Source organism: Symphalangus syndactylus, chromosome 1 (assembly GCF_028878055.3).
Source record: "Symphalangus syndactylus isolate Jambi chromosome 1, NHGRI_mSymSyn1-v2.1_pri, whole genome shotgun sequence".
In the NCBI taxonomy this organism is placed as follows: Eukaryota; Metazoa; Chordata; class Mammalia; order Primates; family Hylobatidae; genus Symphalangus; species Symphalangus syndactylus.
In genome coordinates, this window is record NC_072423.2 from 102,473,663 (window position 1) to 102,498,068 (window position 24,406).

A 24,406-nucleotide genomic window follows, 5' to 3' on the forward strand; every position below is an offset into this window, starting at 1 on the left:
TAAGTGACTGTTGCCTTAGTCTCAAATATTTACTTGTTGAGGCAAAATATGACAATGTAATCAGTTTATAAGTAATCAGGCAACTTAATTGATTTTGGATATTACTTAAGAACTTATCCAGGTGAATAATGCAATTTTGGATGAAATTTGAATGCAACTTAAACAAAAGTACCTCTTACCTCTAATATTTGACGTCCATATGTTTTTATTTGCTGGAGTTCCAGACCCTGAATCTTCTTAGGGTTGCAGTACTTCTTTAGAAATGGGTCTTTTGGTTTTGCCTTTGGAAAAGAACAAAGAACACATAAGAAGCAGCAGAGGGGCCAATATCTGCACACAGACTCCCTGACCAGGCAGGATTCTACAGACGCTAGGGGCGCCAGAGATGGCCAGCTGCAAGATGTGAGTTTTTAAAATACAACAGTCTGCGTTGTTAATAGAAAGAGGCTGACCCAGGTTCCATCCCTTCTCTAGCCCAGTGAAGATGTTTCTGGTCTTGCCCTTAGCAGACCCCAAAGTCTTGCATATTGTTCGAATTCTTCAGTACTGCTTTGTTAAGTGCAAAACACAAACTTAAAAACTGACCTAAGAGAGCAGCTTGCAATGTAATGGACATAATTATTAAATGTTCAACCTTTCCTCACATGGGAAAAGGAATGCTCTTTAACCAAACTAGGTAGAGTTTTTATTGCATGAATAAAAATAAATTCCAAATAAAATCAAAACTAACATCAAATCCTCAGGGCCTAGCCTCTGGAGTCTTAGAGACTAAGTATCAATAACAGGTTCTAAAGGAACTTGAGAATTCCTTATGACCATGAACTTGCACAGGTACCTTGTAGATCAGATCCTTCAACGTTCCCTTTTCGTTAAACATCCTAATTAGCAATGCTGAGGATTCATTAGCTGTGGCAAAGGTAACCCGATAGATGTAAGGGTGCTGTCAAAACAAAAAAGAAATTCACACTGATTTGCGTCAGGAACTAGGTCCTTTTAAATCCAGGATCTGGTTATGCAGAGTCAAGTAGCACTGTGGTGGTTTAGTTGCATATGAATGTAGTGATATTCCCTGAACACATGGCATTTTCAAGTTATTCAGTTACCAGCTAGTTCCTCCTTTTTCAGATGGAGGAAGGGACATAAACTGTAGGAAAAAGGAAAACAGGAAACAGATAATGGATGTGGTAAACTCCACAAATGAAGGGGTCCTCTTTGGTGTGTGCACTCTCATAAGTCAGGCAAAAGTGTGGTGGAAGAGATAAAATGTCTGAGTTTTGAGGATAATAGTGTTAATATCCTGTCTCTGTAAATCAGTAAAGAATACAGCCAAATCTCAGAACAGCCAAATGGAGACCAGGATCAATGTGTCTTTGCTCACAGCTTTGCCTAACATTCCGCACTGCTGTTTGGGTGCCAAGCCAAGAAGCATACTGGCCAGAAAACAGGCAAAAGTAGCGTCTTCTGGAATCTCAGCCCTTTCCACAGTAGCTGGCATGAATCTTCCTACCCTTCTATAGATTTCTGCAACATAAAGATTCACAGTGTCCTCCTCAGATGGGGAAACTGACATTAAGCAACTGGGGTGGAGAAAAGACAAATTATTTAATGAGTGAAAGGCAAGTGCTCTTTTTCCCTGGAATTCTGGTTACATGAAACAAACTGGGTCCAGACAGGTATTACAATGTTCATTAGCTCAAAGGAGTATCATGAAAATTTAAACCCATGGGAGCTGAGCTATGGAGGGATTTTGGAGGCTGGCATGCAGCAGGTTGCAGGGTGGAAAGGTGTACCCGGGAAAATACAGTAATTGATCATGAAGTTCTCCTGATCATCACATCAAAATGGTTGCTGCTGACTTTTTAACAGCTTTATTGAGATATAATTCACATGCCATTACTATTCACACATTTAAACTGTACAAGTCAATTATTTTCAGTATATTCAGTTATACAACCATCATACAATCTAATTAATTATAGAACATTTTCAACACCCCAAAAAGAAACACAATGGGTAGAATAAAAATCCTTGAGTATATACTAATATAAATTTTTTTAAAAAGGAGAAGAGAAGCTCTTTAGAGTAGAATGCCAACTAATAAGTAAATACAGAAGGAATAATAGAGTTAGAAAATCATATTAAATGCTAAAATGCTAGTGGGCTTGATAAAGAACAGAATATGTAGTCTCACAATATCTCCTTACACATTGGTTGTTAATTGTAGGTATTTACCTTAAGAAATTAAGTATGGGTATAATGTTTAGCAAAAATTGTTCACTATGGATTTTTTCTTTTTTTTTTTTTTTTTTCTTTTTTTTTTTTTTTTTGAGACAGAGTCTCGCTCCGTCACCCAGACTGGAGTGCAGTGGCGCAGTCTCGGCTCACTGCAAACTCCGCCTCCCGGGTTCACGCCATTCTCCTGCCTCAGCCTCTCCGAGTAGCTGGGACTACAGGCGCCCGCCAACACGCCCGGCTAATTTTTTTGTATTTTTAGTAGAGACGGGGTTTCACCGTGGTCTCGATCTCCTGACCTCGTGATCCGCCCGCCTCGGCCTCCCAAAGTGCTGGGATAACAAGCGTGAGCCACCGCGCCTGGCCGGATTTTTTCTTTTTTAAAAAATAAGAGCAAAAAGCTGGAGGTGATCTAAATGTCAATAGAAGATTGAGTAAACTAAGGTATAGCCAATGATAATTCTATACAGCCTATAATAATGATGCTATATTTATTGACAACTAAAGATGCTCATGGTACACCATTAATGAAAAAAAAATCAGGTTTTAAAGCACTACATATATAATTTACTTTTTTATCATAAAAATTCTTAAAAAGTAACAACTGAACATTTTGGTTCATACTTCTGGTTGACTGGGATTACTGGTCAATTTTCTTTTTTTTTTTTTTTCTTTTTTTTTTTTTTTGAGAAGGAGCCTGCTCTGTTGCCCAGGCTGGATTGCAGTGGCACAATCTCGGCTTACTGCAAGCTCTGCCTCCCGGGTTCATGCCATTCTCCTGCCTCAGCCTCCCTAGTAGCTGGGACCACAGGTGCCCGACACCATGCCCGGCTAATTTTTTCTATTTTTAGTAGAGACAGGGTTTCACCACGTTAGTCAGGATGGTCTCAATCTCCTGACCTCATGATCCGTCCGCCTCAGCCTCCCAAAGTGCTGGGATCACAGGTGTGAGCCACCGCGCTCGGCTTATTTTCTTATTTTTGCTTATCTGCCTTCTGACTTTGCTACCATTACTAAGCACCATTTATATGTGCTTCTTTTTTTAAAGAAGCACATCTATTAAAAGAAATTTAGGGCCAGGTGCAGTGGCTCACACCTGTCATCCCAGCACTTTGGGAAGTCAAGGCAGGCAGATCACGAGGTCAGGAGTTCAAGACCAGCCTGGCCAACATTGTGAAGCCCCATCTCTACTAAAAATACAAAAATTAGCCGGGTGTGGTGGTGCACACCTGTAATCCCAGCTACTTGGGAGGCTGAGGCAGGAGAATCGCCTGAACCCAGGAGGTGGAGATTGCAGTGAGCCGAGATTGCACCACTGCATTCCAGCCTGGGTGACAGAGAAAGACTCCATCTTGAAAACAAAAAAAAAAAGAAATTTAGGACTAGGTCCTGACAGCCTGTGTCACACAACCAATCAAGCTCTAAGACTAAAGTGTCTTTTTGGCCTCACATTGCACCTCATTAATAGCTTGGTTTTGCTAGCTTGACAAGACACTATACGGCCAAAAACAAACTTGCCAAACCAAGTGCACAAGTCAGCGTTAATTGTGTTCAGTTCGCTAGTGATTCATTCCAGGGAACTACATCTTCATGCAGACAAGATAAAGAATGTCAATGTTAACTCAATTTCCTGGCCAGATTAGTCTTTGCTGAAGACATTCTGCACATATTTTGAAATATATCAGTGTGGTTCTTTGCACTGAAGGCCCTGGATTAGAGCTCTGTAGTGGCGTAAATAATATCATGTATTCCTAAAGGTCATCTGGGTAGCCTGTGAGGGTAGTTAACTCAGATAGAAAAATGTCTATTTTGCCTTTTCTTCACCCAGCTTATCTAAATCCTCATTAGTTCTATTTTCTCAGGCTGGAAAGAGTATCTTTCAGTTCCACTGATATAAACACCTTCACCAAGAACAAGAGGCTGGGAGAAGTGGCTGCTTCCCTACTCTCATCTTTGTTTAAAATTCAAAGTCTATATTTAAATTACTATGTTTCATGGGTTGTGCAGATGTCATGAATGCCATTTCAAATAGCCTATGATCTAAGAGATTAGCCCTACACAATTTCAGTCTGAACTGAAATCCACTGTATCTCCCCATTCTCTTTTCCAGCTTTTCTGTCCATGTTCACCCAGAAAAAAATACTGTGACTCTGTCATCAGCACTGAGAATAAAAGAAAGACATATACTCACCAAACAAGAAGGCAGAAGTTTGATTAGACACTGAAAATCTTTATCTGACAAATACTTGTCCGGGCCAAGGTCAGCCTGAAAACATGGAAGGGAATATCAGGGTACTGCTTTGGTCACCAAAAGAAAAATTCCTTGTCTTTCCCTTTAATTTTATTATCCAAAATATGACTGGAAACCAAAGATGAAAACAACACTAAGTCTGGCTGCCTCAAGACCTTTCTGGAGAAGCAGTGTGTAAAAATACCAGACTTAACTGTAATCTTATCTAATTCCATTAACCAAATGTATCACTAAAACTCTCAAAGTCAAAGAGATAAAGTAATGCCCAAGTATTTTTTTTTGGAAGTAAACTCCAAAACTATAAACCCTAAAGAGATTCCAGAGAGTTATTTTAAGCTGTTCTTATTTCTTTCCAAATGTTTACTAGTTGACCAAATATAATTGCATTTATATAACCAAATGCACAGGAAAATGACGCAAAATGACTTTTCTTTGACATGGACCAAGGAAACCTTTACATCATCACTTAAGAGCACAGTACAATTTTGTAATTCTCTTGTCAAATCTGCTTTCATTAACCCATCTAAAGTCACTGAATGAGACTGAAGCAAAAAGCTAGCTTACCCAGCTTAACACTAGCCGTTCCTTTGGCTGATTTTTAATCTTCATCAAGAAATATTTCTTCCTTATTCTCCAACCTGCCATAAAAGCAAAAATGTGCTTAGAGCTGTACAATTTTTGCAACAATTGATATGTTTCACTAAGTAATCAAGAAAAATTAAGTTTGGCAATATTATTCGCAGCTACATAGGCACAAGTAAAAGAACCATTTGATAACGTTGACACAGTAAAGGCTATACTTAAAAAGAAACAGTAATTGAAGAAATTATTCACGGAAAAGGCAGGAAAATAGCACTTCAGTTTAGATTTAGTGAAAAAGATGAAGAAGGAATGGTGTTTCTGAAAGTTATTACCATCCAAATCCTTTGATGGGGCTTTAACTAAGGTTCATTAAGTATTAACAGTTAACAGCTGTATCCTCAAGCCGTTGGGATGCAAAAAGAAAAAGTCACCTGCATTTAAGCATGTTCCTGGGATACATATCAGAAAGCATGACTAAGGATCCAGTTCTGTGATCTGTCTTTTTAACAGAATGAGCGTGCCAATGTCTCACCTATGTCTTTCAAAGGTTCCACCACCTCCCACTTTGGTTCCGATCGGAAGAACATGGAAACCTGTTGTAAGGCAATCTCTGCAAAGACATTTTAGAAACCCATTAGTCAGACATATCAGGAAAGGGCCATATGCTGAAGATATTATTCTTCTAAATAAATCCTCATAGTCTATGACCTTTTTTAAAAACTTAATTACCAAAAATAATAATAATAATAATAAAGAAAGAAAATAAACACAAACTAAATGCAATGTGGGATTTTAGATTGCACCCTGGAATAGAAAAAGCACACTAGCAGAAAAACTGGTAAAATCTGAATAAAGCCCACAGTTAATAGTAACATTACTAATATTCACTTCTAGTTTTGATAAATGTGCCATGGTTATATAAAATATTAACATTAGGAGAAACTGGGTGACAAGTAAATGGCAATTTTCTGTACTATCATTGCAACTTCTTTTGTTTAGTTTTGTTTTTTGTTTTTTGAGATAGGGTCTCACTCTGTTGCCCAGGCTGGAACTCAGTGGCACAATCACAGCTCACTGTAACCTCAACCTCCTGGGCTTAAGTGATCCTCCCACCTCAGCCTCCCGAATAGCTGGGACTACAAGCATGGGCCATCACGCCTGGCTAAATTGTTTTTGTTTTGTTTTGTTTTTTTTGAGATGGAGTTTCGCTCTTGTTACCCAGGTTGGAGTGCAATGGTGCGATCTCGGCTCACCGCAACCTCTACCTCCTGGGTTCAAGCAATTCTCCTGCCTCAGCCTCCTGAGTAGTTAGGATTACAGGCATGTGCCACCATGCCCGGCTAATTTTGCATTTTTAGTAGAAACAGGGTTTCTCCATGTTGGTCAGGCTGGTCTCGAGCTCCCGAACTCAGGTGATCCGCCCACCTCGGCCCCCAAAGTGCTGAGATTACAGGCATGAGCCACCACACCCGCCCAACGCCTGGCTAATTTCTGGTGTGTGTGTGTGTGTGTGTGTGTGTGTGTGTGTGTTTTTTAGTGACAAGGTATTTGCCATCTCACCCAGGCTGTTCTCAAACTCTTGGCTCAAGAGATCCGCCCATCTCGACCTCCCAAAGTGCTGGGAATACAACCATGAACCACTGCACTCAGCCCACTGCAATTTCTATGTAAATCTAAAATTATTCTAAAATGTAAAGTTTATTTTAAAAATTATTAATAATGTGAAAATGTATATTTTTCAAAACTGGAAAATCTAAAATATGTAATCTAGCTGGTCTAAGCCAAGAATTCAATATATATGCACCAGACCACAACCCAAGCCCAAAACTCAAAACATGTTCTAAAGTCAGCTGGGAACAGTATTTAATGTTGCTCCAAGTACTATTTATCCCATCTGGAATTATAGCTTTCATCAACAAAAAAGTGATTAGCCTTAAATATATACTAGAAATAAAAGCCAGTGTACAGCAACAACATGGTTCTATTGTGGAAAGTCTCCGAGTGCCTGTTTACTGGGAAAAAAAAAATCCATCCTCTTTTTGTGTTCATTTATCATGAAAATGCTTCCCCCTTTTAAGAAGACAATGAGAAAGGAAGTTCTTTAAAATTCTCTGCATTAAGAAATTATGAAAATAGCTGTGCTTTTACATTTCCTGTAAAAAGCAACATCTGTAATTTGCCATTTCCCCTCATTGCAGTGAGTAAATGAAGCCACTCCAGATCCTTGAAAGCAAACAGCAATCCTCCAAATGCACTGTGGAATTTCACTTCTGCCTAGCATTAACTACATTCCAGGCAGACTGGTGAGGCATGAGGGATTCAGTAGAAATGCTCTCCATGTGTCAAAATGACCTTGTTTGGAATTCACATGTCAAGAGCTTGGCAAACAATATCATTTGGATATATTTTATAGTACATTTTGAGTTAAGAGATCAGGGAAGAAAACAATTTACTAGCTATCTGTTTACTGACTCAATATGTAAAGTGTCAATGGCATCTACTCAGAAGAAAACATGTGATGTGATGACCAAATACAAAACTGGCTCCATTCACATTTGTTCTAACTACCCCAGAGTGTGACAAACCATCTGGAAGATCTGGGTGCAGCAGAAACACACAGACTTTCATTATCAACACTGGAAACTTTGTACCTCTTCTATAATTCATGTTAATATAAAGTGTTTTTAGTATTTCCAAAGTAACTCGAACATAAAGAAACTTAAAAGGAAATTAACTGAAAAATCATTCATATCAACTTTGAGAAGGAGCATGAAAAATAATTCTCTAACGTGTACAATGTCATTCTAAAAGACTGACAGTGACACGGAATTCCCTACAAAATCATTATTCAGCAATATCTACTGTATGCTACTACGTGCCATACATTGTTTTAGGAATAGGGGAAATAGCTGTGAACACATGGAACATACTGGATTTCTCGATAAACTGAGGACTGTGAAATAGCTTTCTTCATTTACGGGGAATTGGAGAAAGGACAATTTCTTCCCACTGAACTGTGATTTACTGTCAAATAAACTGCATGACTATCATGTGCCAAATAATAACCCCCTCCTTCCACAGACTCGGGCAACACATTTCAACCCTAAATATCTACTCCTTTACTTAGAAGCCTTTACTGGTTCCCCACTTCCTTGCCCAAATCAAGACCAAACTTATAAACCGAGTGTTCAACCAACCTCTGGCTTTAACCTACCTTTCTGGCTTTATCTCCCACAGTGTGTGGGGTCTCTCTACACTCTGAGATTTGCCTACCATGCCCCTAAAGACTGGCCTGCCCCCACTCCCTCAGCATTTTCCATCTGGCCCAGACTCAGCCCAGATGTTCTGCTCCATTAGCCAGGACTCTCCCCCTCTCTCCTTCTTTCTCTCCTCTGTACACTCTCAGTGCTCTATGTGTCCCTCTCTTATGGGATTACCTGCGAATGTCCTCTATTAGGGCTACTCTCTTCCACTAGACTGTATGCGCTGGCTGGAAGGGTAAAGCCAGGATATATCTTCTCAAGCTGCTCTGCCCAGAGCACTGGCCACTGCCTCTCGGCCTGGCTACCTTCTACTCACCCCTCAGATCTCCGTGTAGGAATGAACTCTTCCAGGAAGCCTTCTTTCAACTTTAGGTGTGGATCATCCATGCCCCCGCCCCCTTCCCCAAGGTGCATCCTTGGCAGAGTAACATTTACTCTGCCACAGCCATCACCTGTCAATCTCCCTGTGTAACTGTCATGGAGTAGGAAGTGGGGGAATTATTCTTTCCTCCTGGCTGTATACGTAGCACCTAGCACACAGTGGATGCTCGATAAGTATCTGATGAAGCAGGAATCAAGGGTTCAATTGTGTTCAGCAGATGTGGAAACTCTCTCCCATTAGAACATGAAATCCATGAGACGGAAGGCATCTGCCCTCTAGTTCTGACACAGGAACTGACTGACATATGTGGAAAAACTGCATGCTCAGAAAGTGCTGATAAACAAGCTGGAGACAGGAAATGGAGAGCACAGCCTTCAAGTCCATCCTGTGCTTCCCACAGAGCTCAGTTGTACCAGGCGCCCCCAGTGCGAGCAGTCATTGAATTCCTCGATCACAGCCCCATGGAATGACTGCAGGGAACAAACACTGACTCCTCTAGCACTGGAGCTAGGGTCCAGACCCCTAGTCCACTACAGCAGGTTGCACTGCAGAGAGGCCTGCAAGCTCACCAAATACCCTGCTGTTGTTCTAAATATAGTCCTCTTTCCCCACTCTCTCCCTTTTTATATCCTGGAGTCCACTACTGTCCTACCTTTTCAAGGGATTCCTGGGGCTTTAGGCCTAAAAGGGGAACTTCAGCACTCCCTGGTCTATTCCCCCTCCCCAGCCTCTTGTTTTATAGGTCAGGATGTGGGCCCACAAAGAGGAAATGCTGCTAATGACAAAGCTGGGACCAGGATACAGGCCTCTTGATTTCTGGTCCAAATGACTTTTGCGTGGACATAAAAACCCCCTTACTCCACTGGGCGCGGTGGCTCATGCTTGTAATCCCAGCACTTTGGAAGGCTGAGGTGGGTGGATCACGAGGTCAGGAGATCGAGACCACAGTGAAACCTCGTCTCTACTAAAAATACAAAAAATTAGCTGGGTGTGGTGGCGGGCGCCTGTAGTCCCAGCTACTCAGAGAGGCTGAGGCAGGAGAATGGTGTGAACCCGGGAGGCGGAGCTTGCAGTGAGCTGAGATTGTGCCACTGCACTCCAGCCTGGGCGACAGAGCAAGACTCCGTCTCAAAAAAAAAAACAAACAAAAAAAACCCCTTACTCCAAGAGGGTATAAGGACTGAGGCAGTAAGATGGCTACAGTGCAGTGAGGCTTTTAAATTATAGAAGTACCTTGTTAAAAAGATGAATATTGTAGGCCAGGCACAGTGGCTCATGCCTGTAATCCCAGCGCTTTGGGAGGCCAAGGTGGGCGTAGCACGAGGTCAGGAGTTCAAGACCAGCCTGGCCAACATGGTGAAACCCCATCTCTACTAAAAATACAAAAAAATTAGCTTGGCATGGTGGCAGGTGCCTGTAATCCCAGTTACTCGGGAGGCTGAGGCAGGAGAATCATTTGAACTGGGGGGCTGAGGTTGCAGTGAGCCACGATCACGCTACAGCACTCCAGCCTGGCCAACAGGGTGAGATTCCGTCTCAAAAAAAAAAAAAAAAAAAAAAGTAAGGGGGATATATATGTGAGATAGATTCTCAACACAAACTTCTCAGGACCAGGAGATACCTGTTTTCCCTGCACAACAGCTGGCCCTCAATTAGACTTTCTAATTCAAATGAACACCTCACAACTCCCTCACAGAAGACCAAGGGTCTACATTTCCTTTCTGAGGATTGGCTCTTCTGGAGAAAACCTGGAAAAGAAAGAAAGGCCCAGCAGCCCCAGGCTGGGGACCCAGGGAAGAGAGAAGGAAGGTGCCAATATCCTGAGAGCTCCTGGTTAGCCATCCCCTGGGAGCAGAATGCCATCACAGTCCCCCTCCAACAAGGCACCCTCACCCTCCATCAGAGCGAGGACCAGGAAAAGTGCTCTGCTGATTCTGGCCACCACTTGAACACAGAACTCAAATCCTGCTGAAATGAAGCTGGGTGGTGACTGCAGACCATGTGGAAAATGAGAAGAGGTGGAGACATTACCCACATTAAAAGGGAAAAGTGGGCCAGGTACAGTGGCTCATGCCTGTAATCCCAGCACTTCGGGAGGCTGAGGTGGGCAGATCATTTGAGCTCAAGAGTTTGAGACCAGCCTAGTCAACAAAGCGAAACCCCCTCTCTACATACAATTAAAAAATTAGCTGGGCATGGTGGTATGCACTTGTAATCCCAGCCACTCAGGAGGCTGGGGCACAAGGATCACTTGAACCCAGAAGGTCATGGCTGCACAGAGCTGGGATAGCGCCACTGCGCTCCAGCCTGGGCAACAGAGTGAGACCCTTGCTCAAAAAACAAACAGGGAAAGCGGCCCTGCTTAGAGAAGTGCCACAAAGTGAGAGTCGTGCAGGGTATGTTCTGTGGGCCATGCTGTGAATCTCGGAATGGTCCTGTCAAGCTGGCATGGAGGTGGTGGCCTATGCTTCCTTTTCCTGAGGTGGCTGGTATGTCAGCCTTGAGGCTAGACAAACTCTGAAATTTCATTCAAAGAGGGAAATAAATCAACATCTCTCTGAAAACAGCATCCATCACCTATTGTTTCATTCCAGGATTGTGCCCGCTGAATAGCGGCCAGCACAGGTTCTGGCAGGAGTTTCTGGTGGTCTTTTTATATCCCTGCCCACATCTGCTTTGGACTCCTGACCCTCTACCATGCTGGAGGCCTGGGGGTGGGGAGGGGGAGTGGAGATCAAAGACAACAACAGCATGTGGGGCAGGTACAGAAAAAAGCAGAGAACCGACAACTGTCAGAATAGACAACCTTCTAGAAGCCACAGAGCATTTTAACTTAAACACTCAGACCAGACTAAAGTCACACAAATGTGCAATCCTGGCTAGGGCCCTCCCTCTCTGGGGGCCTTAGTTGAACTCATTTATGAAAAGAGAGGGTTAGACATGATACATCTGCTCTAAGATCCCTTTTAGCTCTGACCCCACGAGACTCAATGTACTTCTGGTGCCAGCTCCCTGAGAGCAAGGAACACATTTATTTGTGCCTGCATCCCCAACACCCAGCACACATCACATTTGTTGAATAAATGGCATCATTACACGTGCACTACACCTTGAAGCTTGCCCTCAGGAGAACATTAGCAGGCACTTGCAGGGAATGAGGGAGATAAACCACTGAGTGGGCCTGGGTTAGGGCTGATTTGACAAGTCAGTCCAGATGGCCTGCTGTCTGACAATTTTGGGAACAATCAAGGTGAAACATTGAGAAATGAAAGCCACAAAAGATGCTACTTTGACAGAATTCAAGCTGTCCCTAGAGCCCCAGTCCTATCTGTGGTATCCTTTCTCTTCCGTGAACAAAAAAACAAGTGGAGGCAAGAATGGAATCCTTGTAACAACTCAATGCTCCATTTGGTAACTTACGGTAAGTGTGAGTTTGAAATAAACTTTCCTTCTCTTGGTTACACTCTAGAAAGGCATTTTCCTTAGCCCTGCAGAGCACTTCGGTTAGGAAATGGCAGGTACATCATAGCGGGAGGCTTCTCACGCTTTAATGTGCATGCAAATCACCTGGGGACCTTGTTAAAATCAATCTTGATTCAGGAAGTCTGGGATGAGGACTGAATTCTGCACCTTCGACAAGCTCCCAGTGATGCCAATGCTGCTGATCAGAGAACCACACTGTGAGTTACAAGCCTCAAGGGCTGTGGTTTTCAAACTTGGCTCCATATTGGAAACACTTGGGAAGCTTTACAGACTACAAGCTCCACCCACAGAGACTCCGATTTAATCAGCATGCACGCAGCCTGGGCATGAGAAAATTTTTTAACGCTCCCCAGGTGATTTTACTGTGGAGAAAAACTTGGTGCCTGCCAAGTAGACATCTGTTTCCCCTCTCTGAAATAGGAATATTTTGGTGAATGAATGGGTATGAATAAATAAATAAAAGTGAAATAGGAATAAAAGTGCCTCTCTCTAATTCAAAAGCAGTGTTTTAAGGACTCAATTATCTGATATGGTGTATTCTCTTAGCAAGTAAAGTAACAATATCCATAGTTCCACTTAGAAAGTCTCTAAAGCATGGTTTCTCTTTAACAAATCAGGTGAAACAATGGTTTCTACTGTTCTTTTCAAAGTGACACCAGAATGTATTAAATATTTAGTTTCTCATTCTGCTGACATCAGGCTTAGGTTATTGATGCCAGCTTTGAGTGTAATCGGTACTGGAAGAGAAGCCCTTTCAGCCACAGTACCTTGGCGGCTGCCCTGATCCAGGAAAGATTTGGAAGAGAATGACCTCCTATGCTTTGCACTGAGTAGGTCTCAGGGAGCAAACAGGAAGACACAGAAAGGACCCTTCTGAATCACTGCTGTGTTTAAAGTAAATTCCCAGAAAAAACAGAAACACACAACATATCGTAAATACAAAAACAGAGCCAAATACAAATCAGATTAAGATTATTGTATGTACAAGGTGTTGATTAGAGGTCAAAAGTAATATAAAAAATTACTGTATGCGTTATTGTGGATTAATTATTATTATTATTATTATTTTTTTAAGACAGAGTCTTGGCCGGGCGTGGTGGCTCAAGCCTGTAATCCCAGCACTTTGGGAGGCCAAGGCGGGCGGATCACGAGGTCAGGAGATCGAGACCATCCTGGCTAACACGGTGAAACCCCGTCTCTACTAAAAATACAAAAAATTAGCCGGGCGTGTTGGCGGGCGCCTATAGTCCCGGCTACTCGGGAGGCTGAGGCAGGAGAATGGCGTGAACCCGGGAGGTGGAGCTTGCAGTGAGCCGAGATCGTGCCACTGCACTCCAGCCTAGGGGACAGAGCAAGACTCTGTCTCAAAAAAAAAAAAAAAAAAAGACAGAGTCTTGCTCTGTTGCCTAGGCTAGAGTGCAGTGGTGCCGTCTCGGCTCACTGCAATCTCCACCTCCCGGGTTCAAGCAATTATCCTGCCTCAAGCTCCCGAGTAGCTAGGATTACAGGCATGTGCCACCATGCCTGGCTAATTTTTGTATTTTTAGTAGAGACAGGGTTTCACCATGTTGGCCAGGCTGGACTCGAACTCCTGACCTCAGGTGATCCACCCGCCTTGGCCTCCCAAAGTGCTGGGATTACAGGCGTGAGCCACCGCGTCTGGCCTATTGTAGATTACTTACACTCTGTTCTGTCACGGAAGACAATAAAGGCAAGAGTATAAGTATACATACAATAATTTCTCTTCCATATTTTTCTGTGCAGACTTTACAAACATTTTGGAAGTAAATTATTTTCTTCTTATACATCTACAGTAAACTACAATCAAGAAAATCTTAGTAAATTCATAATATGCTATAAAAAATGTGTATACATCCCCATTTTGAGAAAACGTTTCTCCCACATACGTTAATTCCACCAAGGGACAGTGCCTCTTTAGCCATGTGACCATAGCTCACAGATTCCTTCGCTTACCAGTGTAGTTTGCGGAATAGTTGTTTGGATCTAAAAACTTCTTAACCAGCTCACAGTTAGACAAGATATGATTTGTGGTGATCACGTTGAGATAGTTCTGAAGACCTTTCTGCCTTTCAGCTATGAATTCACGGTCCATGTTACCAATCAATTTTTTGGGAGGAAGAGGTAGACTTAGGCCTGCAATCTTAAAAAAAAAAAAAAAGTTACACTCATGTCATCCACAAATAAGAATCAATACAAAAATCTTGACCTATCATATTTCATTAAACCTAAGACAACGTAGATTTTAGATGCATCCTAATTTCAGTGATATAAAAATTGTGAAAAACTGCATTTAGAATTGATAAAATACTGTATTAAGCATATTTCATTTTATTTTTGAGATGCAGTCTCACTATGTCACCCAGGCTGGAGTGCAGTGGTTCGATCTTGGCTCAATGAAACCTCCACCTCCTGGCTTCAAGAGATTCTCCTGCCTCAGCCTCCTGAGTAGCTGGGACTACAGGCATGTGACACCACGCCCAGCTAATTTTTGTATTTTTTAGGAGAGACAGGGTTTTACCATGTTGGCCAGGCTGATCTCAAACTCCTGACCTCAAGTGATCCACCAGCTTCGGCCTCCCAAAGTGCTGGGATTACAGGTATGAGCTACCACACCTGGCCAAGCATAGTAATTTTAAAATTTTATTTTTTTAATGTGCTTTTATTTTTTTTTTTTTTTTTTTTTTTTTTTTTTTTTTTTTTTTATTATACTTTAGGGTTTTAGGGTACATGTGCACAATGTGCAGGTTTGTTACATATGTATCCATGTGCCATGTTGATTTCCTGCACCCATTAATTCGTCATTTAGCATTAGGTGTATCTCCTAATGCTGTCCCTCCCTCCTCCCCCCACCCCACAACAGTCCCCGGAGTGTGATGTTCCCCTTCCTGTGTCCATGAGTTCTCATTGTTCAATTCCCACCTATGAGTGAGAACATGCGGTGTTTGGTTTTTTGTCCTTGCGATAGTTTACTGAGAATGATGTTTTCCAGTTTCATCCATGTCCCTACAAAGGACACGAACTCATCATTTTTTATGGCTGCATAGTATTCCATGGTGTATATGTGCCACATTTTCTTAATCCAGTCTATTGTTGTTGGACATTTGGGTTGGTTCCAACTCTTTGCTATTGTGAATAGTGCCGCAATAAACATACGTGTGCATGTGTCTTTATAGCAGCATGATTTATAGTCCTTTGGGTATATACCCAGTAATGGGATGGCTGGGTCAAATGGTATTTCTAGTTCGAGATCCCTGAGGAATCGCCACACTGACTTCCACAATGGTTGAACTAGTTTACAGTCCCACCAACAGTGTAAAAGTGTTCCTATTTCTCCACATCCTCTCCAGCACCTGTTGTTTCCTGATTTTTTAATGATGGCCATTCTAACCGGTGTGAGATGGTATCTCACTGTGGTTTTGATTTGCATTTCTCTGATGGCCAGTGATGAGGAGCATTTCTTCATGTGTTTTTTGGCTGCATAAATGTCTTCTTTTGAGAAGTGTCTGTTCATGTCCTCTGCCCACTTTTTGATGGGGTTGTTTGTTTTTTTCTTGTAAATTTGTTTGAGTTCATTGTAGATTCTGGATATTAGCCCTTTGTCAGATGAGTAGGTTGCAAAAATTTTCTCCCATTGTGTAGGTTGCCTGTTCACTCTGATGATAGTTTCTTTTGCTGTGCAGAAGCTCTTTAGTTTAATGAGATCCCATTTGTCGATTTTGGCTTTTGTTGCCATTGCTTTTGGTGTTTTAGACATGAAGTCCTTGCCCACGCCTATGTCCTGAATGGTATTGCCTAGGTTTTCTTGTAGGATTTTAATGGTTTTAGGTCTAACATATAAGTCTTTAATCCATCTTGAATTAATTTTTGTATAAGGTGTAAGGAAGGGATCCAGTTGCAGCTTTCTACATATGGCTAGCCAGTTTTCCCAGCACCATTTATTAAATAGGGAATCCTTTCCCCATTTCTTGTTTTTGTCAGGTTTGTCAAAGATCAGATAGTTGTAGCTATGCGGCATCATTTCTGAGGGCTCTGTTCTGTTCCATTGATCTATGTCTCTGTTGTGGTACCAGTACCATGCTGTTTTGGTTACTGTAGCCTTGTAGTATAGTTTAAAGTCAGGTAGCGTGATGCCTCCAGCTTTGTTCTTTTGGCTTAGGATTGACTTGGCGATGCGGGCTCTTCTTTGGTTCCATATGAACTTTAAAGTAGTTTTTTCCAATTCTGTGAAGAAAGTCATTGGTAGCTTGATGGGGATGGCATTGAATCTATAAATTACCTTGGGCAGTATGGCCATTTTCACGATATTGATTCTTCCAACCCATGAGCATGGAATGTTCTTCCATTTGTTTGTATCCTCTTTTATTTCATTGAGCAGTGGTTTGTAGTTCTCCTTGAAGAGGTCCTTCACATCCCTTGTAAGTTGGATTCCTAGGTATTTTATTCTCTTTGAAGCAATTGTGAATGGGAGTTCACTCATGATTTGGCTCTCTGTTTGTCTGTTATTGGTGTACAAGAATGCTTGTGATTTTTGTACATTAATTTTGTATCCTGAGACTTTGCTGAAGTTGCTAATCAGCTTAAGGAGATTTTGGGCTGAGACAATGGGGTTTTCCAGATATACAATCATGTCATCTGCAAACAGGGACAATTTGACTTCCTCTTTTCCTAATTGAATACCCTTTATTTCCTTCTCCTGCCTGATTGCTCTGGCCAGAACTTCCAGCACTATGTTGAATAGTAGCGGTGAGAGAGGGCATCCCTGTCTTGTGCCAGTTTTCAGAGGGAATGCTTCCAGTTTTTGCCCATTCAGTATGATATTGGCTGTGGGTTTGTTGTAGATAGCTCTTATTATTTTGAGATACGTCCCATCAATACCTAATTTATTGAGAGTTTTTAGCATGAAGGGTTGTTGAATTTTGTCAAAGGCCTTTTCTGCATCTATTGAGATAATCATGTGGTTTTTGTCTTTGGTTCTGTTTATATGCTGGATTACATTTATTGATTTGCGTATGTTGAACCAGCCTTGCATCCCAGGGATGAAGCCCACTTGATCATGGTGGATAAGCTTTTTGATGTGTTGCTGGATTCGGTTTGCCAGTATTTTATTGAGGATTTTTGCATCAATGTTCATCAAGGATATTGGTCTGAAATTCTCTTTTTTGGTTAAGTCTCTGCCAGGTTTTGGTATCAGGACGATGCTGGCTTCGTAAAATGTGTTAGGGAGGATTCCCTCTTTTTCTATCGATTGGAATAGTTTCAGAAGGAATGGTACCAGTTCCTCCTTGTACCTCTGGTAGAATTCAGCTGTGAATCCATCAGGTCCTGGACTCTTTTTGGTTGGTAAGCTATTGATTATTGCCACAATTTCAGAACCTGTTATTGGTCTATTCAGAGATTCAACTTCTTCCTGGTTTAGTCTTGGGAGGGTGTATTTGTCGAGGAATTTATCCATTTCTTCCAGATTTTCTAGTTTATTTGCATAGAGGTGTTTGTAGTATTCTCTGATGGTAGATTGTATTTCTGTGGGATCGGTGGTGATATCCCCTTTTTCGTTTTTTATTGCATCTATTTGATTCTTCTCTCTTTTCTTCTTTATTAGTCTTGCTAGCGGTCCATCAATTTTGTTGATCTTTTCAAAAAACCAGCTCCTAGATTCATTAATTTTTTGAAGGGTTTTTTGTGTCTCTATTTCCTTCAGTTCTGCTCTGATTTTAGTTATTTCTAGCCTTCTGCTAGCTTGTGAATGTGTTTGCTCTTGCTTTTCTAGTTCTTTTAATTGTGATGTTAGGGTGTCAATTTTGGATCTTTCCTGCTTTCTCTTGTGGGCATTTAGTGCTATAAATTTCCCTCTACACACTGCTTTGAACGTGTCCCAGAGATTCTGGTATGTTGTGTCTTTGTTCTCGTTGGTTTCAAAGAACATCTTTATTTCTGCCTTCATTTCATTATGTACCCAATAGTCATTCAGGAGCAGGTTGTTCAGTTTCCATGTAGTTGAGCGGTTTTGACTGAGTTTCTTAATCCTGAGTTCTAGTTTGATTGCACTGTGGTCTGAGAGACAGTTTGTTATAATCTCTGTTCTTTTACATTTGCTGAGAAGAGCTTTACTTCCAACTATGTGGTCAATTTTGGAATAGGTGTGGTGTGGTGCTGAAAAAAATGTATATTCTGTTGATTTGGGGTGGAGAGTTCTGTAGATGTCTATTAGGTCCACTTTATGTAGAGCTGAGTTCAATTCCTGGATATCCTTGTTAACTTTCTGTCTCGTTGATCTGTCTAATGCTGACAGTGGGGTGTTAAAATCTCCCATTATTATTGTGTGGGAGTTTAAGTCCCTTTGTAGGTCACTGAGGACTTGCTTTATGAATCTGGGTGCTCCTGTGTTGGGTGCATATATATTTAGGATAGTTAGCTCTTCTTGTTGAATTGATCCCTTTACCATTATGTAATGGCCTTCTTTGTCTCTTTTGATCTTTGTTGGTTTAAAGTCTATTTTATCAGAGACTAGGATTGCAACCCCTGCCTTTTTTTGTTTTCCAGTTGCTTGATAGATCTTCCTCCATCCCTTTATTTTGAGTCTATGTGTGTCTCTGCACGTGAGATGGGTTTCCTGAATACAGCACACTGATGGGTCCTGACTCCTTATCCAGTTTGCCAGTCTGTGTCTTTTGATTGGAGCATTTAGCCCATTTACATTTAACGTGAATATTGTTATGTGTGAATCTGATCCTGTCATTATGATGTTAGTTGGTTATTTTGCTCGTTAGTTGCTATAGTTTCTTCCTAGCCTCGATGGTCTTTACAATTTGGCATGTTTTTGCAGGGGCTGGTACCGGTTGTTCCTTTCCATGTTTAGTGTTTCCTTCAGGAGCTCTTTTAGGGCAGGCCTGGTGGTGACAAAATCTCTCAGCGTTTGCTTGTCTGTAAAGTATTTTATTTCTCCTTCACTTATGAAGCTTAGTTTGGCGGGATAGGAAATTCTGGGTTGAAAATTCTTTTCTTTAAGAATGTTGAATATCGGCCCCCACTCTCTTCTGGCTTGTAGAGTTTCTGCTGAGAGATCAGCTGTTAGTCTGATGGGCTTCCCTTTGTGGGTAACCCGACCTTTCTCTCTGGCTGCCCTTAACATTTTTTCCTTCATTTCCACTTTGGTGAATCTGACAATTATGTGTCTTGGAGTTGCCCTTCTCGAGGAGTATCTTTGTGGCGTTCTCTGTATTTCCTGAATCTGAATGCTGGCCTGCCTTGCTAGATTGGGGAAGTTCTCCTGGATAATATCTTGCAGAGTGTTTTCCAACTTGGTTCCATTCTCCCCATCATTTTCAGGTACACCAATCAGACGTAGGTTTGGTCTTTTCACATAGTCCCAAATTTCTTGGAGGCTTTGTTCATTTCTTTTTATTCTTTTATCTCTAAACTTCCCTTCTCTCTTCATTTCATTCATTTCATCTTCTATCAGCGATACCCTTTCTTCCAGTTGATCACATCTGCTACTCAGGCTTCTGCATTCTTCGCGTAGTTCTCGAAACTTGGCTTTCAGCTCCATCATCTCCTTGAAGCCCTTCTCTCCATTGGTTATTCTAGTTATCCATTCTTCTAATTTTTTTTCAAAGTTTTTAACTTCTTTGCTATTGTTTTGAATTTCCTCTCGTAGCTCAGAGTAGTTTGATCGTCTGAAGCCTTCTTCTCTCAACTCATCAAAGTCATCCTCCATCCAGCTTTGTTCCGTTGCTGGTGAGGAACTGCGTTCCTTTGGAGGAGGAGAGGTGCTCTGTTTTTTAGAGTTTCCAGTTTTTTTGGTCTGTTTTTTCCCCATCTTTGTGGTTTTGTCTACTTTTTGTCTTCGATGATGGTGATGTACAGATGGGTTTTTGGTGTGGATGTCCTTTCTGTTTGTTAATTTTCCTTCTACCAGACAAGACCCTCAGCTGCAGGTCTGTTGGAGTTTACTAGAGGTCCACTCCAGACCCTGCTTGGCTGGGTGTCAGCACCGGTGGCTGCAGAACAGCGGATTTTCGTGAGACCACAAATTCAGCTGTCTGATAGTTCCTCTGAAAGTTTTGTCTCAGAGGAGTACCCGGTTGAATGAGGTGTCAGTCTGTCCCATTGGGGGGGTGCCTCCCAGTTAGGCTGCTCAGGGGTGAGGGACCCACTTTAGGAGGCAGTCTGTCCGTTCTCAGATCACAAGCTGCGTGCTGGGAGAACCACGTCAGACAGGGACATTTAAGGCTGTGGAGGTTCTCGCTGAGTTTTTGGTTGTCTGTGCCCTGCCCCCAGAGGTGGAGCCTACAGAGGCAGGCGGGCCTCCTTGAGCTGTGGTGGGCTCCACCCAGTTCGAGCTTCCTGGCTGCTTTGTTTACCTAAGCAAGCCTGGGCAATGGCGGGCGCCCCTCCCCCAGCCTCGTTGCCGCCTTGCAGCGTGATCTCAGACTGCTGTGCTAGCAATCAGCGAGACTCCGTGGGCATAGGACCCTCCGAGCCAGGTGCGGGACACAATCTCCTAGTGTGCCGTTTTCCAGGCCCGTTGGAAAAGCGCAGTATTAGGACGGGACTGACCCGATATTCCAGGTGCCGTCTGTTTTCCCTTTCTTTGACTAGGAAAGGGAACTCCCTGACCCCTTGCGCTTCCCGAGTGAGGCAATGCCTCGCCCTGCTTCGGCTCGCGCACAGTGCGCTTCACCGACTGTCCTGAACCCACTGTTAGGCACTCCCTAGTGAGATGAAACCGGTACCTCAAGCAGAAATGCAGAAATCACCCGTCTTCTGTGTCGCTGGGGCTGGGAGCTGGAGACCGGAGCTGTTCCTATTCGGCCATCTTGGCCGGAAATCCCATATCTGTGCTTTTATTTTTACTAAAGTTACATAAAAACATAATTTCAAGAGTAACTCACTTTCTTAAATTATTACTGGCAGTCCCATGACACCCCTCATCCCTACCAGGTGACATAACCATTCTCTGCTCCCCTAAGATAGCTACATTCGAGTCTCTCAGCTGATCTTTTGACAATGGGGAATGCTCATACTTTCATGGCTTGATTTTTCATTTTTAGGCATTATCTGTAGATTTCCCATTATGGAAGATGAGGATTAAGTTCTCTTTCACAATCCTGACCTCATCTCACACACATCCTGTCCCTAATCCTCCTGACATCATTATATTATAATTTTATTTGGTACAATATTCACATTTACCTTAAGTAAATAATATTCACAACTGAGCTAGAGCCATACTTAACTTTTCCTTTACAGCAACTTGTAGTCTTTTTTTTTTTTTTTTTTTTTTTGGTTTTCTATTCAACTTGAAAGTCTCCATCCAAGCCTTCTCTCAACACACTCAGATGCACAGCTGCGTCAGTTTTATCTTTTGAAGGGTAGCTTCCAGAGTCCAACAACCTACTCCAAGCAGGACTGGCGGTCCCTACACTGCTGCAAAGCTGGCATCCTGGGACCTCCTTTCATCCTTATCCTAGAGATGTTTTTGCTTTTGTTGTACTAAATCCCATTTTGTATCCCCTACCTTCCTTTTTGTACATAATTCCCTTGTTTTTGGTAGAGTGTACCCTCTGTTGGCTTTTTTTTTTTTTTTTTTTTTTGAGACGGAGTCTTGCACTATCGCCTAGGCTGGAGTGCAGTGGCACGATCTCGGCTCACTGCAAACTCTGCCTCCCAGGTTCACGCCATTCTCCTGCCTCAGTCCCCCAAGTAGCTGGGACTACAGGCGCCCACCACAACACCTGGCTAATTTTTTTGTATTTTTAGTAGAGACGGGGTTTCACCGTGTTAGCCAGGATGGTCTCGATCTCCTGACCTCATGATCCACCCGCCTCAGTCTCCCAAAGTGCTGGGATTACAGGCGTGACCCACCACACCTGGCCCTCTGTTGGCGTTAAAAAGGAGAGCAAGAGATACATTTTTTTGAAACCTTGCATATATAAGGATGTCTTTATCCTCCCCTTATACTTGATTTATAGCTAGTGTTGATGTGGAATTTTAAGTTGGGAATACATTTTCTTCAGAATTTTATTTTTATTTATTTCTTTATTTACTTATTTACTTACTTTGAGACAGAGTCTCCCTCTGTCACCCAGGCTGGAGTGCAGTGACGCGATCTTAGCTCACTGCAAACTCCACCTCCCGGGTTCAAGCAGTTCTCCTGCCTCAGCCTCCAAGCAGCTGGGATTACAGGCATGTGCCACTGCACCCAGCTAATTTTTGTGTTTTTAGTAGAGATGGGGTTTTACCCTGTTGGCCAGGCTGGTCTCGAACTCCTGACATCAAGTGATCTGCCTGCCTCGGCCTCTCAAAGTATTGGGATTACAGGCATGAGCCACTTCACCCAGCCTTTCTTCAGAATTTTAAATAAATATTTGGTTGTCTTCTAGTTTATAGTGCTGCTGTTAAAGGTTCAAGCATATTGATGCCTTTTTTTTTTTTTAAGAGATAGGGTCTTGCTTTGTCACTCAGGCTGGAGTGTGGTGGCGTGATCACAGCCCACTGTCACCTCGAATTCCTGAGCTCAAGAGATCCTGTCACCCCAGCCTCAGAAGTAGCTGGGACTACAGGTGCATGCCACCACACACAGCTAACCATAATGATTCTTGATCCATTTTTTGTTGTTGTTTTCCCATAAGCTTTCAGGATCTTCTCTGTGACCTCAGTTTGTGACTTTCATGTGTCTGTTTTCATCCCTCATGCTGAGCACTCAGTCCCTTCAGACTAAAAACTAATCTCAAGTTCTTTGGCATTTTATTGTATTGTTAGGTCATTATTTCTTCCCCTCCATGCCTTCTGCTTTCTTTTACTGAAACTCCTATTTTTTCAATGTTGGATTTCCTGGACTGCTCCTGTAATTTTATCTTTTTAATTTTCTGCTCTTTTTGTTTTGTTTTGTTTTGTTTTTGAGACAGGTTCTCACCCTGTCACCCAGGCTGGAGTGCAGTGGCATGATCACCGCTCACTGTAGCCTCAACCTCCTGAGCTCAAGCAATCCTATCACCTCAGCCGCTACAAGTGGTGCACACCTGTAGCTGGGACTACAGATGTGCACCACCATGCCCGACTAATTTTTGTATTTTGCTTTTCTTTTTTTTAAAGAGTATTTCCTTTATCTTTTAGCCCTTCTAAATAGTTGTCTACTGTTACTTTTTATTTGTAAGTATTCTTTTCTATTCTTTTTCTTCCTTAATAGCACCCTGAATGTAATACCATTTCTTATCTCTCTGAGAAGACAAAAGACAAACTTTCTCAAGTGTCTAAAGCATTCTTCTCACTGCATACCTTCTGCTTCCTGATGGTTCCTTTTTTTCTATTTGTTTTGGTCACTTTCGTGTTAAAAGTCTTTCTTGGTGGGAGTCAGGTATGAACAGGAACTGGGATTTAAGGGCCACACGTCAGAGGTATCCCAGGTCTCCTTTTTGCCAGAATTACGGGAAGATAATGTTGTGGGATGTGAGCAGTGAAATTTAGGAAAAGCAGAGAGTCCTACAAAACATATCCACAGGAAGACAATTAAAGGGCAACTTACACCAAGCAGGTGAAACTCTAACACTTCAAAAACAGATGAGGAAGAACGTGGCAAATTTTTACCAAAGCTAAGTATTGAACATGGAGAAAAAGTAAACTAGTTCTTAGGTATAAAAATAAAGGGCTACCGGGGGCAGTGGCTCACGCCTGTAATTCCAGCACTATGGGAGGCTGAGGTGGGTGGATCACCTGAGGTCAGGAGTTCAAAACCAGCCTGGGCAACATGGTGAAACCCCGTCTCTACTAAACATACAAAAATTAGGCAGGAAAGGTGGTGGGCACCTGTAATTCCAGCTACTCAGGAGGCTGAGGCAGGACAATCGCTTGAACCCAGGAGGCGGAGGCTGCAGTGAGCCAAGATTGCACCACTGCCCTCCAGCCTGGGCGACAGAGCAAGACTCTGTCTCAAATACTACTACCACTAATAACAATAAAGGGCCACCAAAATATATAAGCTAGTATCTGATCAGACTAGTTATGTCTACATACTCCTTAAAAAAATGAAGTCCGGATAGGCGCGGTGCCTCACGCTTGTAATCCCAGCACTTTGGGAGACCGAGGCAGGTGGATCACCTGAGGTCGGGAGTTTGAGACCAGCCTTACCAACAAGGAGAAACACCGTCTCTACTAAAAATACAAAAAATTAGCTGAGTGTGGTGATGCATGCCT

At 42.4% G+C, this 24,406-nt stretch overlaps 1 protein-coding gene across 29 annotated transcripts in view; it reads right to left on the minus strand.

Moving 5' to 3' along the window:
• PXK (PX domain containing serine/threonine kinase like) overlaps positions 1-24,406 on the minus strand; it is a 100,298-nt gene that overhangs the window by 30,817 nt on the left and 45,075 nt on the right. For all 29 annotated transcript variants that reach the window (XM_055272787.2, XM_055272793.2, XM_055272768.2 and 26 more), the window contains 6 exons: positions 14,168-14,354; positions 5,598-5,675; positions 5,048-5,121; positions 4,424-4,498; positions 836-940; positions 180-281 (listed from right to left, as the gene is read on the minus strand). In XM_055272787.2, coding sequence (XP_055128762.1) covers positions 180-281; positions 836-940; positions 4,424-4,498; positions 5,048-5,121; positions 5,598-5,675; positions 14,168-14,354 — 621 coding nt within the window. The remainder of the gene's footprint in view (positions 1-179; positions 282-835; positions 941-4,423; positions 4,499-5,047; positions 5,122-5,597; positions 5,676-14,167; positions 14,355-24,406) is intronic.